Source organism: Wyeomyia smithii, chromosome 3, assembly GCF_029784165.1.
Source record: "Wyeomyia smithii strain HCP4-BCI-WySm-NY-G18 chromosome 3, ASM2978416v1, whole genome shotgun sequence".
Lineage (NCBI taxonomy): Eukaryota > Metazoa > Arthropoda > Insecta > Diptera > Culicidae > Wyeomyia > Wyeomyia smithii.
In genome coordinates this window covers 2,639,057-2,658,900 of record NC_073696.1, presented here as the reverse complement: position 1 = coordinate 2,658,900, position 19,844 = coordinate 2,639,057, and the positions used below count along the sequence as shown (strand labels likewise).

Sequence of the window (19,844 nt, the reverse complement as noted above, 5' to 3'; positions counted from 1 at the left end):
TCCGGGGGGGGTCCCGGCTAGGAACACCACCAGTTGGAGGAGGTGGAAACGGCAACGTATTTGAAGTCGCTGGCGGGGTTGGTGTAACGCTAGGTTGTACACTTTTTCTATTCGACGGTCGCTGGCGATTGGCAATTTCACTTCGAATTTTGATAAATTCTGCTCGTTTTGGACAGGAACGGCTGTTCGTAGCATGCTCTTTGTCAGAGTTGAGACACTTGATTTGTTCGGCTTCCTCATCAAGACAATCCACTGTTCGATGCGTACCTGCACATTTCATGCAGCGACTCTTGATGTGGCAATTCTTTGTGCCATGTCCATAGTTCAAGCAATTGGAACACTGCGTGATATCGCGATGAATCGGTTTGTATCGCTCCCATTGCACGATGATGTTGAATAGGGCGGTGATTGTTTTCACTGTGCTCAGTGTAGTTGAACCCCTGGTCAGGTGGATCAGGTATAACTGATCACGATACGGCTTTGTTGTTGTTACTTATCATTTTGTATACTGCTTCCACTTCTAGGGTGCAAGCGACAAGCTCCGTTTTTAACTCGTCCAGTTCCAATTCCGGTAAACCACGCAGTACAACTTTGAATGGTTTTGTAGCTGCAATATCGTGAGTAAAATACTCCGCTTTTGTTTGCTTCAGGTAAGCCTCTACTGCCTTGTAATGTGGGGTGGATGGAACGACGATTTTGTAGCCGTCTGTGCATAGCCTCAGGGTAGCTATCAGCCCTTTGCTGATAAGTTCATTGAAGTGTTGCCTTAGTCCAGGCGGGAAACCTTTTACGTAGAAAGGCGGCATTTTCTCCTTCTTTTCCGTTTTCTCGGTAGTTTGGTCAGCCAGCGATGCAAACTTGTTAGCAGCTAGTATCTTCTTGGCGATTCCATCATCCTTTTCAGCAGGGTCACGAGGACGCTTATTGCCTTGCACCTTACTGGAACCCGTTTTTCCCATTTCGTTGGGACACGACAACGTACTGTTGTATAACGAATGCGATAGGTAAAATTAACGAATGCGATAGGTAAACTAAAACTTTCAGTTGTTGTAACAAACACGTCTGTACACACCAAGCGTGAGACGAAGAATGATGAGAGCGGATTCAGCTGAAACAGGCTCTTATATAGGCCAAATAGCATATTTTCAATTGCAAGGTATATGATTCTGTCGACCGTGCTTGGGAAGCAATCATATAACGACCAATCAGAGGTCGAATTTTTCGTTTTGACAAGGCTTGACTATTTTCAATAGTACAATAGTTTGAAGTATAAAATTACAATTATCTTCATTTGGGAAGAATCTTAGAAGATTTTCCAATCTTTTGCTGCAAGAACGAAGGAAATCCATCGAATACTAACCGATTTATTAGCATTTGAATTTGGACATTTTTTTCACTCTTTTTGGTTTTAGATTTTCATTTCACATCCCTATGTAGCCGAACTTCCTGAGAGAAGTATTCTACTTCAAAATCTTCACATAATAAAGAATGATAGAACGATCGATGAGAAAAACAGATTCGTATGAATAAACACTATTATTTGATTTCAGTTCATAACATCCTGACAGCAACAAAGGGAATCTCGAAATGATAAAGTTTTCAAAGCAAGCGAACATCATTGGACCACTTCTGATACGTCCAAGTCTGTCTTTTATCCTGGTATCCACTTTGCTGTTGACATATGATTGGAAATGACATCGTCAGAAGAGGAAAACGTGTATCTGTTGCCACTCACTTCCAGCGAAAATGATAGCCGATTCTCGGTATCCGGTCGGTTTTTATAACGCTTCCGACTGAGGACGCAACAGTCCTATGCAAATACCTACCTCCATTCGCCACCAAAACCAGTATCCAGTTCAATCTGCGGCGCAGTGAATCTTCCGAGAAGCAGACAATGGTCAAACAAACAACTTTACGTGATAATCATGTCCCGGGGAGGAGGGGACAAAATTCGTCTGAAATTAAATTTCAATCGAATTCAAATGTTCACAATTGCTGCTTAGCAAAACTATTTTTCCACAGAACCGATGGGATTGAAACTAACGGGCAACCACCGGGCGGAAGTGAGCAGCGTTCGGGAAAAGTTTCGCATTTCTGAGGAGACGAAATCGTAGAAGACATAAGCTCGAGCAGATAATCCGATTAGAGTAATAAAGTTTAACGAAGCGCAGTGGAGGTGACGCGTCAGGCAATGCGAAACAAGGGAAGGGGGGTCGGGGAAAACTTTAAAATATTCACGTTGTCTCCAATCGGTGCGCGCGGCCATTGTTGGGTCACTTCTTCGCCGTCTATTTTGGAGTTTCAATTTTTTATCCCGTGCCACAGCCACAACACACGGTACGGACGGGACGACGGTGTCTCCATCCGCGATTGTTATCTTTCGGCAGTTTTTTTTTCTCCTTTGCCGGCGACGGCGGAATGAAAAATGGAATTCTTTCTCGTGTTGGCGATTAAGAGGCAAACCAGTTTCGTTTCATATTCAAAATAAAATTTTAACTCTTTATTTTTATTAAACATTATCGTTTCCATCTGGAGAAGTACAATTGGCCGCTTTTCGTTGGATTCCACTGTTCACACACATACACGCTGAACGTGGTCCGAATTATAATCACTTAAACAAATCACAAATAACTTATGTTTAACTCTCTCTCTCTTTCTGCGTACTAACGTTAATCTGAGAATATGCATGATTCATCCTACCTAACCTCCAAGCTGCTGAGTTTCCTAATCCTAGCTGTTTTGCATTAAATTAACGATGGCAAATTTACATGAAATGACGCCATTTTGAACGGGAACTTATCAGGCTAAGAACATGAAATCTACCTACGAATACTACCAGATCCAACCTGTGTCGTAAAATTCTCTCGCGGACAAAAAATAATCTTTCTTCTTACTAACTCGTATAGATCACTAAAACTGTCTTTCGTTGTTTTGATTCCGCACTCAATTTACATTTTTTTTGTTCATTTCTATCGCATACATAAACGAATGTTATTTTTGTATTTCAGCTTGCCGATTTGGCTAGAATGTAGAATGTGCTTAAACCTATCGAATTTCGTTCAGTACGACTCATTCACGATTTTCTACTGACGCTATAAACTTCCTGCGGTAGTATAACTTTGTGGCTGTCCCACTGACGCGTTTTATTTTGTTGTTGTTGTTGTTCGGGAATCCTTCTATACAACAGGAGGGGGCTAACGCTTATCGGCTATGTCTATGCTTATAATCGAAAAAAAAAAACTTTGCTGAAATAGAAAACATCCAACCGCCAACACTTTGTGTTGAATTTCGATCCTGTACATTATTGTAGCATTTATATATTTTCCTGTGTTATTTTTTTTTTTCCGTTGTTAACTCTAAGCGAAAACTTGTTCTATTCCATTCATTGTCTTAAACGCCAATGGTTGTCTGGTCTGAGAATGGGTGTTCCGTTCTTCCATGCCGTAAACTTGACACCCGACCATGGGTGTTGTATTTCCCGGTACCATCACCCCTCCCGTCCCCGCACACATATGGATGACGGCGCGAAAGCAACTTCGAATACAGCTTCTTCTTGCGCGGAAGCACTTGACTTCGACAAGGCGGACGGAGCGAAAAGGGGCGCACAGAGTAGGAAGAAAAAAGGAAGTGAGTGACACCGAACTGAACCAAACTGGGCTGACGGCAGCTTCGAACAGCTTCTGTGTTGGCGTAAGGTTTGTGTGTGGTGTAGAGTTTGGTTTCATTGGTTTCTGTCCTTTGGAATTGGATGGTGGAATCGAATTTCAAGTTGGACTTTAAGTCCACAATAGTAATTATATTTTACTTTTAGAATTATAAGATTGTACCATAAGAATAAATTAATTTTCGAGACAAATCACATGAAAAATAGGATTTCAATACTTCCTACCTTAGATGATTTCTACTCTGTTCGAATTTTGTACTAGTAATAGTATCATTGTCAATTGGTTAATATGTGAGTAAAAATTGAAAAACTTCAGCTATTACAAGGTCAAAATTTAGGAACAAAATTAACATCGATTCGAATCCAATTGTATACACGAAGTAGGTGTAAAACTTGAACATAGTTACAACCATATTGCGGCAAAATTTTGAGGTTAAATGGAGTCTACATGAAGAAGTGATTTTTCTTTCAATATCGACTCTATTTAATCAAAAGTTGGCTCCAATTAAGTTGCTATTATGTATATCCAAATTTCGGCTTCAATTGATATCATTACATGACATGAAATGAGAATCATAAATGCGCTATGAAAGGTTCTGGCAGGAAGCCCAAGTTAAACCTAACTTTTTTCTGTCAAATAATAGAGAAGCACGTGAATTGCGATTGTTGTTTCGCGTGTCGTAAAATTATAAAATTTGATTTTATTTTGTTTATATATTTTACTTTTTTTTCCTAGTAAGCTGTTCTAGATATTTACTATATAAAATAATGATGGAATTTTGAAAGAAATTGATTAACGAGAGTTGAGCTGAATTTCCGAAAAGCAATCTATCGAATTCAATTCCAGTTTTGATAGTTTTGTTTCAAGTCTTTAACTGTCTTTTCCTGTTCTTGTTTTGAACCGATTCCAATTGCAGTTTTGTTCTCTTCATTCGATTCTATTTAGAATATTCTCCCATAACTTACATAATTTTAGCGGAGGAAAATCATATTAAACGTAACTTATTGTTTTATAGGGACGGAAGGGGTCTAAAACCTGGATTTCGTGCGTTTGTGTACAACGCTTTAGGGAACCGTTTAGCCGTTTTTGACCATTTTTGATATTTTTGACCGTTTTCGCCATTTTTGGCCGTTTTCACCATTTTTGGCCGTTTTCACCATTTTTGGCCATTGTTAACATTTTTGGCGCTTCTGAAATTTTAGATTTTTTTATCGTTCAAGACAGTTTTGACCGTTTTGGACATTCATGACGATTTTAGTCATTTTTGACGTTTTTAGTAAATTTTGACACTTTTTACCGTTTTTTGACATCTTTGATATTGATATGACGTTGTTGATATTTCTGACCGATTTTGCCCTTTTTGTCCGTTTTTTTTTATGTTTTTAACTACTGTTGATCGTTTTTGCCGTTTTTTGCTCGTTCCTGCCGTTTTTGCTCGTTTTTGTCATTTTTGACCGTAATTGCCATTTTTGACATTTTTCCACATTTTTGACATTTCTGACCGTTATTGCTATCTCAAAAGTTCTTGACCGTTTTCATAATTTTTGGCCGTTGTTGACACTTTTGGTACTTCTGACATTTTAATTATTTCATCGTTTTTGACACTTTTGACCGTTTTTAACATTTTTGACATTTATAACGATTTTAGTCATTTTCGACGTTTTTGTACATTTTTGACATTTTTTACCGTTTTTTAATCGTTTCACACACTTTTGACCGTTATTAACGTTTTTGACATTTATGACGATTTTAGTCGTTTCCGACTTTTTTTTTACATTTTTGACCTTTTTATCGTTTTTTGACATTTTTTCCCCTCGATATTTAAACAAAATATCATCGTTTTTGATATTTCTGACCGATTTTGCCCTTTCTAACCGTTTTTTTTTTAAATATTTTAACCCCTGTTGATCGTTTGTGCTCGGTTTTGCTGTTTTTGCCATATTTTACCGTTTTTGTCAATTTTTCATATTTTTGACCGTTTATGACATTTTTCCACATTTTTGAAATTTCTGACCGTTATTGATATTTCGAAAGTTCTTGAAATTTTTGACCGTTTTAGACATATTTGGCGTTTTTGACTATTAACATTTCTTACAAATTTTGACATTTTTTACCACTTTTGTCATTTTTGACCGTTTCTCGACCTTTTTTACTATTTTTGGAATTTATTGCCATTTCTATCGTTGTTGACATTTTAGACCGTTTATGACATTTTAGACCATTTGTAACATTTTTGATCGTTTGTGAAATTTTTGGCCGTTTTCGACGTTTTGTTCTTTTTTATATTTACATAGGGCACCGGCTCTATTCACCTATCACCTATTTTTCTTAACAGAAATTCGGACTGCATCAAAACTAACTGATAATGTTGTGAGCTAAAAAATGTTAGCAAAAATTGAAAAATTCAATAGAATATCCACGATAATATTGAAATCTGTAATCTGTAATTATGTTTTTACTCTACGTTTGATTTGGTTTTTATTTAATTAGAAAGCCTGTGGAAGCAGTACAAAATAAACTTAAACTTCAAAATAAACTAAAATTTCTGTTTTACGTGTGGAAACCGGAGCGTTAGAGAAACAACGTAAACATAAACCGCATAAATAACAATAACCGGGTAAATTGTGGAATCCACATAAAAAACTTTGCTAAAGGTTTTTCATCATTTCTGCTAAATACTCTCGAAAAAGATTTAAGAGCGGTGTTATATCCACCTGTAAAACGAGATAAAAATCAAAAAAAAAAAAAATCAGATCATATTAGTAAATATTCAGTAATTCGATGACGTAAAACAAAACGACTTTTCAGTTATATCCGCGCAAAAGCAATCTCGTAAACACCGAAATCCGTAAATTTCAAAATCTGCGTAAAAATTAACCGTTTAAATTACGAAATAAGCGTAAAAAACATTCACGTGAAATTAAATCGCGTATAAAGCAACTTTAGTGTATTTCACTATCCTGTGAAGGCAAAAAATATTATTGTTGTTGAAGGTCGTGCACAAATTATGTTAGGGTGTTGAAGGCAGAAAAGGAGGAGGGAAGAGTGTTTTAGATATTTTTTTACGAATGCTGACGATAGAGGAAAACGGGATTCGAGAAAATCTCACGTAAAATTCAAAAAACGGAAAAAATTAAACAAAAAAAAAAAATTAAAAATCCGTTCAACAATAATTCGCTAAGATTCTTACAGATGAATCCAGAGCAAGCAGTATGTTAACCCCAGTTGAATGAATATGTACTTTTGTAATGAAATATTGACGAAATTCCTATGAGTTTTTTAAATCTTTTTTTAAAAAACTTGAAAGAAATTTGTTGTATTGTATGTATTAATTCTCCATAAATATTCTGCCTCTTTTTGACGTAGGACTACGTCTTTGTTTTCTATACTAGATTACACTTTGTGAAATTGAAAAGGAAACATGCAAATGTTGCGTCAGATTTCAAACGATTATATCAAGCGAACGACTTAATGCATCTTAGTCATTTATATGTACGGTGGCGAACCAGCCTGTGGCTGAAAGCCACCCTAATAGAGCAATAAAAAATAAAATTATATGTCGGTGGATAGATAAAATATGTAACAATTGGTTGATATAATGTTCAACATTGTTGCTTTACTGCTCAATGGTGCAAAAAGGTGAAAAGTTCCAAGGTCAAGCTTTCCCATACATTTTCCTCGTTATTGGCTCGCTTCCCGAGCACTGATAACAATAACATGGACGAAATAAATTCCACTGCCTACATATTTTGACTCAACAAAGTGTTTTGGTTTGTTTTTTTTTCTCTAACCTGTGTGGCCACGCCCTAATGGCAAAAATCTACTCTGAACTCGATACAAAAGACTGCGTGTAGAAAATTCAGCTTCAGTCTAGTTTGTTACACAATAGCGAGTGCAGTGCAGCTGTTAAAGGTACGCGTCAAACGAGAGCTGCATACGAGTCAACTTCCAGGCACTGCGGAGCATGTTACCTTCATTTTGCATACGGCAGCAACAGTTAACATCGTACGCTGCAGAATATTTTGCTGGCACAGCTACTGGGGAGCACAGTGGAGAGCAAACTTTATTCTGCGCGGTCAAGCAAAATATTCAATGCTACCGATGGTGCGATTATCAGCGTTCTGTAGCACGAATTTCTAACTGAAGATTATGGAATCGGTTCTTTTCAGAACTATAGATGTTTGAGGAGATGTTATGAGAATATTCGCAACTACTTCTAGTGTAAAATTTTCATGTATTCATGCATCGTTAGTTTTACAATAACGACCATCAAAAATAAACGGTAGTGTTCCCTATGAACAGTTTAGCGCAGCATATATTATCGTCAGTTGAATTCAATACTGGCACAACTCAAAATTCATAGTTTCGAGAAAACGCGTTTGAAAATTTGCGCCGAAAATTTCTTTTTTCATTTTCGTGAAAAATTCCAATTTTATGATTTCCCATTTTAGCTGAACTTGTTCGGGTCTATCATGTGCATGTAATAAGCAAGTGATAAGAGTTGGAACCTCATTTTTCTGTCTTTTTAGGGATATTTTAGCTTTGCGCAATAAAGGGACATCTACTTATATTTCAAGAAATATTGTAAGTTTTGAAACGGGTCTTTGTGAGATAAAACTTTATAGTATTTGGCATCGTTTGCCATCAATAAATTAAAACTGCAAAATTTTGAGTTGTGCCAGTATTGAATTCAACTGACTATATATATTTAGTCCTACGTCACCATTTCATACAACCCCTAGGGCTGTATACCTTGTAATATTTTTACTAATTTTCACTAAGTTACAACAGTGTAGTTAATTCATAATATCATTTTCAGGTTTGCCTATCTAAACATTTGGCCAATTACACTCGGCAAATGTGAAAACAAAATTTACCCTGGATCGCAAACTGAAAAAATATGAACTGTTTTTGTAATTTTTGGTGCCTTTAGCGGGCTCGAAAGTCCGTTAAAAGACAGCAAAGCAATTGCTCGACGGATTCGTTGCTTCTTTGTATGCCTTCTTTCCAAGCACTTCCCCAGCACAGCCGACACTAAGGCATACAAAAGATTTGAACCTGTAAACGATTTGTAGTTGCTGTTGTTGCTTTTTTCGCTCGAGTGTACAACGAACTGACACGCCCACCGGTAGTATAACTGTCATTATAACATATAAAAGTAAACATCCAACAATCTAGTCTTCATTGTTCATCCTATCATTGTAATAAAAGGAGGATGATTTACTGGAAACCGAATCAACCAGTAGCAAGCAGACTTGCCAGTGCCACAGCGCAGCAGGCGATGATTTCATGTTTGTATGGTTTTTGCTGCACCACACGCATCGACTGGCGCACGCCATTGAATTGAATTATCGTTCATCGACCCGCAAAGCAGAAGATTCTTTCTAAGCAGCAAGAAGCGGGTGGTGGCAAATATTAGTCGCTTATCAAATTGAACTAAACTGAAATCCGCGTGAAAAACGAAATAAAATTTGAAAATCGCTTAAAAACTTTAACATGTAAAACATAAAGTGAACTGAATAATTTTGAAAAAGGCTAGAGAGTAGAATCACGATGAAAATCAGGAAAAAATCGTGAATATTCGGGCATTTGAATTTTGAAAATCAACTTAATACCCAAGCAAAAGAACTATCATAGCTTACAGAAACCGCAAAAATGCATAAAAATGACTCAAGTGTGAACACACAACCTCACACAACCTTTTCCGCCCCCAGCGTAATTCTTCCAACTGATGTCCCGGAAAAGTTTTGACCATCAGGGCAATTTATTAAAATACAAACAGAAGTAGTTCTGCATTTGTAATACTTATTTATGTACTCAACCATGCATTTTTAATGCCAAATGTGCGTTATTCAACGTTAATAACGCGGTCAAAAGGTTAGCTAAACGTCTGATCATGGAGAAATGAAAAAAAAAAAAATATTTCGAGTTAGTGTCTTAGAGACTGTTTACATAATGAATATTTTGATAATTAATAGGCAGTCGGCTCAGAAAAAACTCCTAAAGCTAGTTTCCCTGTTAGCAGAAAGTACTTTCAATCGTAAATTGACTGAGGCAAGTGCATATTAATTATAAATATATTTGAAGAGCCAAAACGGTTCGTTCGAGCGGTATAGTGCCTTCGGCAATAATGTAGATTCGATTTTAGTTCTCCAAAATAAATATATACACTGCAAAAAATGTTTGGGAAAAAATCCTTCAAGTTTAGTAAACTATCATTTTGAGTATACCAATCAAAACAAACCGTTCTGGCATTTGAATTTTTTCATTTTAATTTTTTTGCTTCTAATTCTCAAATATGAGAGAAACATCAATGTTTAGTTAACCTTTTGTAATTTTTACGAAAAAAAAATTATAAAATAAGCTTCTTGATGGAGTAAATTTCGATTTTATTTTCTTATATTTTTTGTTGTAAAAAACATTTTCCATGGTGTATATTATTTTCAGAAAGATAAAATTGTTAAAAAAATAAAATTGTTACACGTTAGAATCGTGTAAAAATACTCTACGCTATATAGATAACTTTGAGGGTATTACACGGATTGCCTAAAAAATTAGAATGTTTTAAAAATGTTTACCAAATGTCAAATTGAACGCCAAAACATTTGCCAAGTTCGTCGATTCAGGAGAGTAGAAATTGACGTTGTACTTTACAAAGAGAAAAATTCTGTTGAATTTCGTAAATTTACAATCAAAATGGAACCTCTGCTTATAGCACTGATTGTCCCGCCACAAGGAACAGATAAATGTTTGATTTTGATACAAATGATCGATTTTGAAGGAAAAAGTTATAGGAATAAATTTTGATAAAGAAGGTTTCCACACGGATACCATTAGTCAAAACAAATAAACCCATCTGCCCCAGTTAGCCAATTCATCCAATCAATGGCCCCGAATCTTAAAATCTTTTCCCCCCAAAACAACCTACCACCATCGAAACGCACCCAGGATCACCTTTAACGAGCCTTATCAATCGAGAAGATTTTTCTGCAACATTGGCAAACGCCCGGCGCAAAGTAAACCTCCCTCCGATTGATCCCATTTTCCCATTACCGACAACAGGCTGAAAGGACAACAGTAAAACAACACACACCCAAGGGCATGCTGAATCAATGCGGTGCCGAGGATTCGCTTGTGTCACCACACCGCACTGTCATTTCGCTTGAGAGAGGGTGGTATGGAAGGCCCCAAGCCCCAACCGAACGTAACGTAGACACAGACAACCATCATAATAATCATTATCGTCCTCTCTCTCTCTCTTTCTAGGATAGGTCTTTGTACGCTGTTGTTCTTATTCTCTCGTCTGCTGCTGCCGTGATTTTGATTTTTTTCTCTTCTTCATTTTGTACATCTGTTGCATTCATTAGCATTAATTAACCGTCCCGGCCACAGGTTGATTGATTGATTTGCTCGGTTGATCGGTCGGTCTGTTCAGCTGAGGACTAGCGGCGCATGATGTCCTCTATGCTGAAGCCAGTCTTTCGGGGTGGTGGTGGTTGTTGTTGCTGTTGCTGCTGCAGGACGGATGCTGGCGATGATTTTGGTGGACTGGTTATTGCCGATGGTGACGAGGTGACGGCAATGGTCGGCTGCCCAGAGGTTGACGGTTGCGATGGTGGCACCGCGTGGCCTGGGTTTGGCGACGATTGGGCCATGGATGGAGGAATACTGGGCATGTTGACAAGATTGATGGGAAGCTGGTTTGCTGCTGCTGATGCTGACGTTGCTGCTATTGTTGGTGCTGCTCCCGCTGCTGCTGCTGCTGCTGATGGTGGTGGCGGTAGTGGCGGTGGCAGTTGAAGTGGCAATGAAGGTGAGGTGAGATGTGGAGACACCAGTGAGGCAGCGTTCGGAGATATCATTGGAACTGGCTCACGCGGTGATTCCGGAGGGTGGGAAGTGGGTTTATGAGGATCATCCGGTGGTTTCATGAGTGGCCGCTGATTCATCATCGCAGGTGAAAGATGAGAGGCCATCAGTGACCGATTCATGATGGGATGCGGTTCACCGTCCGGGCCCATGGCTCGTTTTCGCATTGGAATAGAGCCGTAAAATGGACCGCCAGGTTCCATCAGGCCGCTGGTGATGGTCGATGAGGCACGCCCTAGCAAGCCAATTTTGTGGTGCAAATCACGGCGGACATGAAGCATCGGTATGAACATATCATGTGGATGCTGTTGCTGCTGCTGTTGGGATGGTGGAATTGGACCAGGACCTCCGGTTGTTGTTAGATCTTCACCACCTCCACCGGGACATTGTCCCATTGAGGGATGTGATAATGGCGAGAACATCAGCGTTCCTCTTCCGTGATCGTATTGTGGACGCATTGTATACGGACTTTTGGACCCGGTGGGCCTCTCGTGATGGCACTGGACTACTGGTGTCGGATCGGGTTCATGTCCCGCAATACTAATTGTTTCATCTTCCTCATTCTCCTCCTCGTGTTCATCGGGATAGTCATCGTCAAGTTCGGCGGAAACAGGCATGTCTAGCGGGGGAGATGGTGATCTATTTCGACAACCAGCTGGCGAATGGACGGGGGAGTCCACCTCGAGCACACCTTCATCCTCATCGCCGCTCAGATTGGGATCATCATCGGCGACGTCCAACGATTCCGACGGTACATCTCCTACCGTGTGGGTTAGTGCGTGACGCCTCAGGTCGCAGTTTCTTCGGAACACCTTTCCACAGGAATTGCATTCGTACGGTTTGTGGTCGGTATGAGTAAGCAGATGTGTTTTCAAGTTCGAACGCTGATTGAAACTGCGATTGCACACCAGACACTTGTGCGGCGATTGTTCCATGTGCAGGATCTTGTGCACCGCCAGTGTCCGCGACTGACAGAAACCCTTGCCACACTCGGTGCATTTGAACGGCTTTTCCTTCGAGTGGATGTATCTGCGGAAGAGAAAAGAAAAGAGAAAAATAAACTCGTTGTAAGAAATATCGAATTACTGCCTTCCACCCAATTTACAGGCCTGGAAGCAAGCAACTGTCCTTCGTAATGAAATCAGTTCAGTTCCTACCCATCTCATCTCCCCCTCCCGGTCCAGCTTCAAGAGAGCAGACATTTACAAGCAGCAACTTTTAACATGCAAAATATTTTGTTCCAATTATCAAGCATTCTCTCGAACTTCTTGGACCTTAGAGCAGCAACTTGCACACAGCCACGAAACACAGAGGAGTGCAACGGTGGAGAACGACGTTCATCTCTTCCCCCCACTGTGTTTTCTCTCTACAGTTGACTCCATTTTTAAAGCAAAAAAACCTCATGTATGTTTGTTTTGTGTTGCATGGCTCCCTTCCTCTCTCTTTCTTCCACGTGAAAAGCATCGGTTTTACTGCTTAGGAAGCTTCTCCGTTGAACGTCCACTATTTAGATAAAGCTGCCGAGGCTCCGGTGGAGCCCACTTATTGCTGCAAGGAGCGCGAGGGGGGAACGGGAACGACCACGACCACCGCGAGACAACGACGACGGTGGCTCGTAATCAAGATTTGTGGTGGAAAAGTGCTTCTTCGACCGAGGTGAGATGCCCCAAACCTTCGGCCGGAGTTCTTCGCGTGTTGTTGGTCTATCGACAGGCAGACAGACACGACGGCCAATGGGTAAGTGCGAAAGCACCATACGGCCGAGATCCACAACATTTTTCCGAGGAGTGCATTGCACTTTTTGCTGCACGCTTTTTGTGTTACAAGCCACTCTGGACCCTGGAGTCACACTCACTTTTGGGGCCATGTGCTTTTATTATTACGCTCGTTTAAACCAGACGGGAAGCTGCTTTTCACTCAACTGTACGGGTGTGTGTGTATGTGGACCAATCACAATCGACAATAGTGTAGAGATGATTTTTTTTTGAGCTACAATGTAACAAACGGTCTGCGCTTGATGACGGATGAGTTCGGTTAAAAGTGGTTTGAATATATATTGTTGGAACTTTTTCTTCTCTGTGGTTCTTCTCGGGCTTTCTTTGCAAGTTGACCACAGCTGATATGTAGTCAGCTCGGTTGGGCTAGTGCTGCTATTAGTCGCTGCTGTTGCAAAACTGTAACTGGGCCACCGTTCAAAGTGAACGAAATCAGAAGTAAGTGAGATTTTATATCGAAAAGCTGCTCCGAAAAAAGTCAATTGAAACCCGAGAATATTTGTTTTTGTTAGCGTGTGGTAGAGTTTTAGGAAGAACATTGTTCTTGAGAGGTGACTCATATAAAAAAGAATTTAAAATTGTAAGTGGTTAAACGAAATATTGCTTCTTTTTTTACGTATGCATATGCAATTTATATCCATTGGAGATAATTCTGAATTTTCGGCTACATATAAAAATCATCAACACATTTCTTTGGAAAGTAACTTGAACGTTATCGAAAGTTGGTGAAACATTATTGAATTATTATTATTGTAGCTGGTTATCCAGAATTACACCAATATCGCGGTAACATAACAGTAGCGTTTTTAGTGAAGAGTGAGAACAAGAGTTGACCCAGATTGCTTCCTTGTGGCACTCCAGATGAATTATTGAATGACTCAGAATATGGCGAACCAATACCAATACATGCAACTCTGTCAGTCAGGTATGATCGAAATCGTCTCAAAATCATGGTAGAGAACCCCAGTTTATCTAGCTTTCGGTGAACGCAGCCTGAAGTCTGTGCAGACAGCATCCACTTGCAATTCCGCATCTATTATGAGAGAACTGCGACAGATTGGTTACGCTAGATCTCTTGGGGTTTGTCACGACTACTATCTCGAAAACTTCAGAACAAGCACATAATGACGTGATTCTTCGGTAGTTGATTATGTAACATTTTTTCGTGAGTAACTCAAGTTATATTAGTGAAAATTAACAGAAGATTTATTGAAAACCACTGTTAAAAAAACAATCAATTAATTACAAAAAGTCAAAATTGCTCATGGAATCCCTCTCTTTCTAAAAAGGACGGGGTGTCGAACCACCATGAAAGTATTTTTTGTCCCCAAAAGTCTTCTCATGCCAAATTTGATTCCATTTGCTTGATGAGTTCTTGAGTTGTGCAGAAATTTGTGTTTTATTTGTATGAAACCCCTCTCTTCCAGAAGAGAGACACATGCCAAATTTGGTTTCATTTGCTTGTCTAATTTTAGAGTCATGCAAGAACTTGTGTTTCATTTGTATACAATTTATTCCAGAGAAGGAAAGGTCGTAAATTTATCATATAAACATTTCTTACCCCCAGAAACTTCCACGTGCAAAATTTGGTTCCATTTACTTGATTAGCTTATGAGTTATGCAGAAATTTGTGTTTTATTCGTATGGGAGCCCCCTTTTCTAGGAAAAGAAATTACCACATAAAAATTTCTTGCTTTTGTGAACCTCCAGATGCTAAATTTGGTCTATTCGCTCGATTAAATCTCCAGTTCTACAGATATTAGTGCTTCGTTTGTATAAGATACCTCCCATCCAGAGCAGGGAGGGGTGTCCAACTACCACAAAAAAATTTCTTGGTTCTTAGTACATCAACGTGCTAAGTTTGGCTTCATTTGCTTGAATAGTTCTTGAGCTATGCAAAAATTTGTGTTTCATTTGTATTCAAATGTATATACAAAGGTATTTTAGTATAAGGCGCATTTTTGCGATGTTACATGTCATTTTAGGCTTTTCTGTAGCTCAGTAATGTTTCAAGAAGCGAAAAGGGTGGGGGTGGGGCGCTTTTAGCAATGTCAACCTTTAATGATTTCAAAACCACTGATCATTATTAAATTCGATAAGTAGAAATTATAGTAGATCAATTATTTCAACGATTGTGAACTTTGTATATTTCATTACGGTGTCAAGCAGTGAGAGGCAGATTCTTCATTCCTTCAATTCCCAAATACCTGACTTGACCATCGTGCTAGTGATCATCGTGGGTTCTCTAATTCCGCTCGTCGTGTAAATTTTTATTCAATGGTTTTTGAGCAAGAAACGTGCTATTATTATTGGTTTTAAACGGATTTTTTTATTTGTGCAACACTCGATTGTAAAACTAGTTGCGCATCCATCAATATGCGGAAAAATTGCAATGTCATGACGTGAACTTTTGTACTGTATTGAAATATGTGTAGGGGGATCGGTAAGACGGGCATGTTACTTATTCTAAAGCTTAGCAACTTTCTTTTTGCAAAATTGCCTCTGCCACCCTGTCATCAAGTTAGTTTATGGTTTTCGAACCGCCCTCACCATGGTTACATCTGTCAAATTTGCAAAAAATAAACAAACTTTAAAACAAAGCTTGAAGTTCGAGTAGGGATGTAATTTTTGTTTGTAAGAAAATAAGATTTTTTTCCAGTTAGTGTTGCTTTTTGTGGATGTTGGTCCATTTTTCGCTTATTTAGATCTTGGCTGATCTATTCGCGAAGAGATACAGGTACAGTATATTATTATTGAAAACTATGTAAGTTTGAAAATTGTGTGTACTGGTGGGGTAAGATGGTCCACCGCCAGGGTGGGTGAGATGGACAGTGTTTATAGGATTGTTTCTTCAAATTACGTTTTGCCTCGATCCTACAGAAAGACAACTACCCGTTTCGGTTCTTGCTACCGCGGTGAAATACGTCATTTTAAGGACCACTTTGAAGAGGCGAATTCCACAATGAATATGGGGCCTAAGGACACAGTTTTCACTGCAGAACAGAAAAACGAATTGGTGCAGCATCTCCTGGACTTAGAGAGTCGCTTCTATGGCCTTACACAAAAGGATGTCCAAAAGTTTGGCTGCGAGTTAGTCGAAAGAAACTTCCTTCCACATCCCTTCAACAAAGCCAAGAATTGCAGAACGCTATTGGTTACTCGGCTTTCTGAAACCTTAAAATATCCTCATTGTGTGTTTGCGTTTCACGTTTCGCTTATTCATAACGTTAAAAAAGCTGAACTTGTCGTTTATTGTTAATTTTATTAACATGTCCGTCTTACCCACACCACCTGTCCGTTTCACCCGCACACTCAAAATAAAGCGAGTTCTGCAATCATTTTTTTATTGTTTCAAAAAACGTAAAAAGCGATTTTGAATCGTAAAACCAAATACTACGCCTCAAAGTGCTTGTGTCAAACTGAAGTGCAAAGGGTTAAGGTCCCAAAAAATATGATGTTCTACACATAAAAATTTACTGTTTTCCTAACATGTCCGTCTTGCCCCACACATGATTATAAAGCAAATTTTTGAACTGAAAACATGGTCAAATAGCATCCAATATTGGGTATTTTTGGAATCGAGATTACATCTAGAGGCAGGAGATCGACCCTAGATGCCAAGACGGTGTCTACCAGTTTCTGGAAAACACCATAAAATGGTCAAATACCGTACCATATATTTTACGCTATATTACGCTATTTTGAAATCCATTTTGCGGTTTCCAAAAATGACCAAAGAGCTCCCATTATGATTATTTTTTGAACCGAAATGATACCCAGAGGCTGAAAATTGACTTCAGATACCGTTTTTAAATCCAAGGAAGTGACTTCCAGCTTCTAGAAATATATAGATACCATTAAATATGAATATTTCCGTAATCGGGATGATGCTCAGAAGCCAAAAATCGATTCCAAACGCCACTTTGAAATACAATAACAGCCATCAATGTTTGTCTCATCTTTCCTAGTTTTCACTCAAAAAAAGATTTTTCAAACATGAGCTTTATGGGATAGTTAATGTTTTAATTTATTTTTTGATATAATTTCTTTGGAAAAAATTGTTTTCTGTAATGCGTTTTATCTAGAAAAAATATTATCCACAACTTTGACGAAGACGTCACACTGATCAAACAAACTGTGTGGTACGTGGAATCGTACAGGTACACAACATCACTACTTCCTGTTCCTGGTCACATTTGCGGCTGCAGCAGTATGAAGAGTTCTCAATGGTGTGGAGTTGAATCAATTGTTTTTATCAAAACGATCAAATATTCAATGAAGTTAAAAAAAAATCCTCCAACTAATTGTGCTCTTTCAGCAGGATACGTCAATCTAGATTAAAATTGGAATCTAGAATAAAAATTGGATTGGAATTTCGTATTAATTACCACTGTTTTTATGGGCAGTAGCCCAGCAGCACCTGCAACATATTTTGGAATGATGCTAGTCAATATTTGTTGTTTTAAAACGTTGTTTTAACGGTGGAAGAAACTATTTGTTGATCCAGTGCGTCTTGAACTGTCCTACAGATCAGACGTTTTTTCGGTTGCTTGTGGACTGGTCTTTGACTGCCTATAGCTTCAAAGTTTGTGTTTTGTCAGTGTGTCTTTTAAAGACTACCTGAAAGTTATTTCCCATCAGTCTTTCTCAAGACTACCTACTTTTGAATTTAACATTTGTTTTAACTTTTTTCGTATCACCTGAAATGGCTGGACGGAAAAAGAAACCTCGCATCGCTGCGGGGAGGAAAAGAGAGGCATCTCTTTCTGACACATCGAGTGTCTGTAGTGACAATCCTTTTGATATTTTGCCTGAGCAAGAAGCTGGTGAAATGGAAGTTACCAATAATGAAACTATACAAAATATAAAATCTTTAAAAAAGGAGAAAGTTCCACCTATTGTGGTAACTATTTCTTCTGAATTTAATATATTCAAAAAGGAACTTTCAACGTTTGTTTCTGACGTTAAAGTTACCTATCAAATTGGCCGTAGAGGTGAATGCCGCTTATTAGCCGACTCAGTAAAGGGTCGTGATCGTCTTGTTCAGTATTTAACTGACAAGATGTACAAATTTTTTACATATGACACCAAGAACGCCAAGCCGTTCAAGGTTGTCTTGAAAGGTCTCACCAACGATCAAACCGTTGATGAGATCAAACTTACTTTAACAGAATTACTTGGCATAGCCCCTACCCAAGTAATTCTAATGAAACAAAAATCACGAGGCGAAAACAGTCAGAGAACTTTATTGTTAATTATTTAATTCATTTTAACCGCAATGAGGTTAACAACTTAAAATTTTTTGAAAAAGCACATGCTTTGTATAATGTGCGTGTAAAGTGGGAAATTTATAGGAAGTATGGCGGAGGTGAAAAGCATATCACCCAATGCCGTACTTGCCAACGTTATGGCCATGGTTCCAAATTCTGTAACATGGACCAAAAATGTCTTAATTGTGGAGACTCTTCTCACAAAAAGGACACATGTCCTGTGAAAGAGAGTAAAAATTTTCGCTGTGCGAATTGTAACGGCAACCATATGTCAAATTTTTATCAATGCCCAGTCCGTTTAGCAATTGTTAAGGCAAGGCAAGGTAAACAAAATTCAATTTCTCAATTAAAACCAACTTCAAAACAAAATTCTCCAAGCGTACCAGTGACGCATAGTTTACCTACTCCTTTGCATACCCGTTTAACTTATGCACAGGTTACAGGTAGTTCGAACATTATACCCCCTAGTGTTGGTAATTCGAAAATGACCGTTAATATGGGTAAGCGAAACACGCTAGAAAATAATTGTACACCTATTACTCCAGCTAATTTTGCTGCCGAAAATATTTTTTCTAATGTCAACTGCCTGGGGCCTATTACGGCAGGTAAACTTTCTTTTTTGCAACAGGCAATGTTCGATCTTATGAACGCCATGTTGCAGGCAAAATCAATGTTTGAAGCCATTCAAATAGGCACAAATTTTACTATTAAAATTGTTTCTAATTTAAAATTTAGCAATGATTTTAAATAAAACAATTAAAATATTAAATTGGAATGCTCGCTCATTGAAGGCCAATGAGAATGAGCTTTTTAATTTTTTAACAGTAAATAATGTGCATATTGCAATTATTTCTGAAACATTTTTGAAACCTAACATAAAATTAAAATATGTTCCCAATTACGTGGTTCATAGATATGATAGGATTCAGGGTTCCGGCGGTGGAGTTGCAATTGTTATTCATCGCCGAATCAAACATCGTGCTCTTCCCCATCTTGAGACGAAAGTTATTGAAACTTTGGGAATTGAAGTTCAAACTGAACTTGGGATTTTATTTATTGCCGCAGCATATTTACCATTTCAATGCACACGCGAGCTCAAAAATTATTTTAAAGGTGATTTACAAAAACTCACCAGAAATCGTTCGAAATTTTTCATAATTGGCGATTTTAACGCTAAACATCGTTCATGGAATAATTCTCAAAGTAATTCCAATGGCAAAATTTTATTCAATGATTGTTCTTCAGGATACTATTCTATTTTGTCT

The 19,844-nt window shown here is 38.4% G+C and overlaps 1 protein-coding gene across 1 annotated transcript in view; it reads right to left on the bottom strand.

The window, feature by feature from the left end:
• Positions 1–2,478: 2,478 nt before the first annotated feature.
• The window catches only part of LOC129727030 (protein bowel), a 123,693-nt gene continuing 106,327 nt past the window's right edge, over positions 2,479–19,844 (bottom strand). Inside the window, exon 3 of the mRNA XM_055684397.1 lies at positions 2,479–12,563. Within this exon, the coding sequence (XP_055540372.1) occupies positions 11,108–12,563 (1,456 nt within the window). The 3' untranslated portion in view covers positions 2,479–11,107. The remainder of the gene's footprint in view (positions 12,564–19,844) is intronic.